Source organism: Choloepus didactylus, chromosome 2, assembly GCF_015220235.1.
Source record: "Choloepus didactylus isolate mChoDid1 chromosome 2, mChoDid1.pri, whole genome shotgun sequence".
Taxonomy (NCBI): Eukaryota; Metazoa; Chordata; class Mammalia; order Pilosa; family Megalonychidae; genus Choloepus; species Choloepus didactylus.
In genome coordinates this window covers 229,935,936-229,940,247 of record NC_051308.1, presented here as the reverse complement: position 1 = coordinate 229,940,247, position 4,312 = coordinate 229,935,936, and the positions used below count along the sequence as shown (strand labels likewise).

The 4,312-nt window shown below is 61.8% G+C and overlaps 1 protein-coding gene across 1 annotated transcript; it reads left to right on the top strand.

Moving 5' to 3' along the window:
* The first annotated feature begins 298 nt into the window (after nucleotides 1-298).
* On the top strand, nucleotides 299-2,827 carry FAM43B (family with sequence similarity 43 member B). The gene has a single exon (XM_037818534.1). It carries the CDS (start codon nucleotides 745-747, stop codon nucleotides 1,729-1,731), a length of 987 nt encoding a protein of 328 aa, XP_037674462.1. The 5' UTR covers nucleotides 299-744; the 3' UTR covers nucleotides 1,732-2,827.
* Nucleotides 2,828-4,312: the final 1,485 nt, after the last annotated feature.

Here is a 4,312-nt window from a genome sequence, read left to right as displayed (position 1 = left end):
AGAGAGCAGGGGGATCCCGAGTGTGCCAAGGGGAACTTGGACACCCCTAGTGAAGCCAGAGAAATTTGCATTGGCAAGTCCTCGGGCACATTTCGGGAGATTCGTACCCCCTTAACCGCCCCTCCCCCGCCACCCCTCCAATACTAAAGATTAAATCCTTTCCACCGCGCCTGTGCTGGGTCCCAGGCGAGGAGCAGCGCTAGCCTGCGCAGGGGGAGGGGAGAGAAGAGGACAAGGGGAGGGGACAAGAGAGCTAGCGGTTCCGCCCGGTGATGTAGGCAGCCCCGGGAGGTGGAGCCGCGAGGCCTGAAGGAGTCCCCACCGCAGCCGCGCTCTCGGTCCACCCCGCCGAGCACCGCCAGCCCCAGTGCTCTCCCTGCCGCCGCAACCTGGGCGGCGGGGACTGCGGGATCCCCCCTGTTGGGGCCTGGGGGTCGCCGCCACCACACCAGCCCCGCCCCTCCTTACTTCCCGGACGGCTGGAGCGACTCCCGGGGGAAGCCGTTCCCAGCCGCTCGGCCACCGCCCGGGTATTTCGGCTGCCAGCCCGGCTGGGCAGCGGGCATCTGCGAAGTCAGCCCCGCCTGGCACTGGGCATCTCCAGGCACCGACTGTCTCCGGCGCTGCCCGGCTTCTCACGACCCCGGGACCGCGGGCTTCTGCGCGCCCTCGCCTCCCCCAGCCGCCTGCCAAGACGCCCGTGAGCAACCTGCGCCCCCAACCTCTTGGGTCATCGCCGCCGCGATGCTGCCCTGGAGACGTAACAAATTCGTGCTGGTCGAGGATGAGGCCAAGTGCAAGGGGAAGAGCCTGAGCCCAGGGCTCGCCTACACGTCGCTGCTCTCCAGCTTCCTGCGGTCTTGCCCAGACCTGCTGCCCGACTGGCCGCTGGAGCGCCTGGGCCGAGTGTTCCGCAGCCGGCGCCAGAAAGTGGAGCTCAACAAGGAAGACCCGACTTACACCGTGTGGTACCTGGGCAACGCCGTCACCCTGCATGCCAAGGGCGACGGCTGCACCGACGACGCCGTGGGCAAGATCTGGGCGCGCTGCGGGCCGGGAGGGGGGACCAAGATGAAGCTGACGCTGGGGCTGCACGGCATCCGCATGCAGCCGTGCGAGCGCGGAGCCGCTGGAGGCTCTGGGGCCCGGAGGCCGGCGCACGCCTACCTGCTGCCGCGCATCACCTACTGCACGGCGGACGGGCGCCATCCGCGCGTCTTCGCCTGGGTCTACCGCCACCAGGCGCGCCACAAGGCCGTGGTGCTCCGCTGCCACGCCGTGCTGCTGGCGCGGGCGCACAAGGCGCGCGCCCTGGCCTGCCTGCTCCGCCAGACCGCGCTGGCGGCCTTCGCCGACTTCAAGCGCTTACAGCGCCAGAACGACGCGCGCCACGTGCGCCAGCAGCACCTCCGCGCCGGGGGCGCTTCCGCGTCGGTGCCCCGTGCTCCGCTGCGCCGCCTGCTCAACGCCAAGTGCGCCTACAAGCCGCCGCCGGCCGAGCGAGGCCGCGGGGCGCCGCGCCTCAGCAGCATCCAGGAGGAGGACGAGGAGGAGGAAGAGGATGTGGAGGAGCGGGAGGGAGGAGCCCCCCAGCGCGAGCGGCCGGAGGTGCTTAGCCTGGCCCGGGAGCTGAGGACGTGCAGCCTGCGGGGCGCCCCGGCGCCTCCGCCGCCCGCGCAGCCCTGCCGCGGGAAGGCCGGCCCCAGGGAGCGCGCGGGCCAGGCGCGCTGAGGGCCGAACGCGCAGGACTTGCGGCCCCAAACCGGGCCGGCCGGACTTACGGTCTCCAGCCCCGGCCCTGCCTGCATCGGCTCCCCCTTGGCCCCCTGCAGCCCTCATGTCCCTCGTGATCTCTGTTGTTGTCCACCCCGCCGGGACTCCTGACTGCCTCACTTCATCCTGGCTCACGGTGGCACCTTTTAAGCCCTTAACTATTGGGGAGGGGGTGCGCAACAGTGTTCTCCTCTACCCACCTCCGGAGTTTCTGGGTGCCTGCCGATGTGGGGCTGCCTCCTACGCTTTACACCAAGTCTCTTTGCCCGCAGACCCCGCACCCTCCCTCTCCATCCTCTCAAGAGCAGGGATGAGGAGTTTCCAGAAATCCAGGAAGGTGAGCTTGGACCTTGGCCAGGACAGAGGCAGTGCCCCTGCCCTCGGTCCCTCTAGTCTTCCTCCCTGGAATGAGAATAACCTAGGAGAGGCATTTTGTAGGAAAATAATCAAATGGCCCGGGAGAAATGAAGCCAGACCCAGGGTGGAAACTGTTTTGTTGGCCACAGACAAGGAAGAATCCTTTGGCTCTGAGGTGGGTCTCTCTACCCCTTGGCTGCCACTGGAGAAGACAGGGATGGTCCAACCAATAGTCAGAACAACAGGTTAGGCCAGGTTCCAGCTCTCTGCACCAGGCAGCTACCCAAGCCTCTGCCCTTATGTTTAGCAGCTTGCACACACACACACACACACACACACACCCAAGACTCGTCACCCGTCCATCTCTCTGCAGACATTTGTTGTGTGGTCCTCCACTAATGACCCCCAAAGCAGGACCCAGATGTGGCTTCTGAAGGAGGTGAGGAGGACCTCTGGCAAGTGCTTGGGGCACTGACTACCCAGAAATTGGACACAGCAGAGATGCCCCTAAGTCAGGGCTTGTCAGAACAGGAGGGCCCAGCAGCCGGATTCCAATAGCCCGGAGAGTGAGAAGGGTGCACTGACCGAGCAGAGGGAGTGGGCCCCTGCCAGGTGTCTTCAACAAGGCCACCAAATAGCCCAAAGGTCTGTGGTGTCACCAACTGATCCTTGTAAATAAAGTGGACCTGCTTTTTCAGCCCTGCCTCCACTCCTGTGTTGTGTTTGATGCCAGACCTGCTGGCCTGGATGGGAAACTAAACCTGTCGGGTGGTGGAAGGATTATTGTCAGAATTCTGAAGGGAAGGAAAAGACCCCAGAGAGTGACCCTTTTTAGCATCTGGAAGCCAACTGTCAGGATGAGGGGTGGGGGGTGCTGCCAGAGCTGTTCCCTAAATGTGAGAGGAGGAGGCAGTAACATTTGCCTTGTCTGAACATCACACATAGCACCAAGCCCTGGAGGGGTGTCAGCAGTCTGTCTCAGCTTCCTAGAATGTCTGTTCATCTGGGCACTCAGATGCAAGTGTTCCTGGGACAACTGGCAGGGAGGGGGTATTGGACTGGGGGCTTCTTATTAAGCCATGTGTCTTTGGGCTTCTTATTAAGCCATGTGTCTTTGAATAGGTTCATCTGTATGTCAAACCATGTGATATCGACGGGGGTCTCCTCCAGGGTGAGAGGGACGCAGGTTATAAAGGAGAGGACCGGGCAGTCCAGTTCTCTTTCAAAGGAGCTGGAGAAATCTGCCCAGACCTTCATGACAACCTGAGCCTTTGAGCTGCACTCTCCTTTCTATTCCTGTACTGAACCGGGCACCGATCCCAGAGTGATCCAGAGCCCAGACGAGCGGCCTCTGCAATCGCCAGCAATCAGAACTGTTCTGTTTCCCGGAGCTGCCAGAGCAGAGGGCACTGCGGCCACCTCACCCTGGAGGAACCCTGGCAGAGTCCAGGGGCATCAAAGGGGAAAGCCAGGGTTGACTCTACAGGTCATGGGGGGGTGATAATGACCCGCTGGGCAAGGATGCCCCTCGTGTTCATTGCTTCCCTTTTATGCCTGACCAGGGGTTTTGTTGGTGTTTATTCCCACTTGCAGAAGGAGAATGGACCAGGGAGAGGAGGGTGGGCTGCGAGGTGGCTTCCAGTGTGTTTGGCTGAGACAACCCCATCCAGAGCTAAGGTCACAAGCACGCCGTCTTAATCGGACTCATGGAGCAGATACTGGCCAAGCGCCTATCATACCACAGGCCCTGGGGAGCCAGGGTCCCTCCCTCGGGGCTCTTACATCCTCAAGCAAGATGCCTGTAATTACCATATATTATTTCACAGGCATACTCCCAGCCTCTGCCAGCTCCTCCATTTTCCTCTGGCAGCGCCCCAAAACGTAGACACACACACCCAGACTCCCTCCTCTGCTCACTCATGCCCTAATGCTCTCCATGTTGGAACACTCAGCTTCAGGGAGCCTCACTTTTATCAACGGTAAAATGGGGATAATGACATCTACCTCGCAGGGAGGTTGTGAGAATTCAGTGGAATCGTGTTCGTAAAAGTGTTTTTGTGAATAATCAAATGCCCAGCAGGTGTTAGGGGCAACGATCTCAGTGACAGGGTCGTCCTCGGTGAGGAATGTAGCAGGCCTCCCACCTCCACTTCACCTGCCACGTGGGAATGGCCCAGCCTCT

What these genes read in the sequence shown, in the direction of transcription:
- FAM43B (XM_037818534.1), top strand. Translation starts at nt 745, where the DNA reads ATGCTGCCCTGGAGACGTAACAAATTCGTGCTGGTCGAGGATGAGGCC.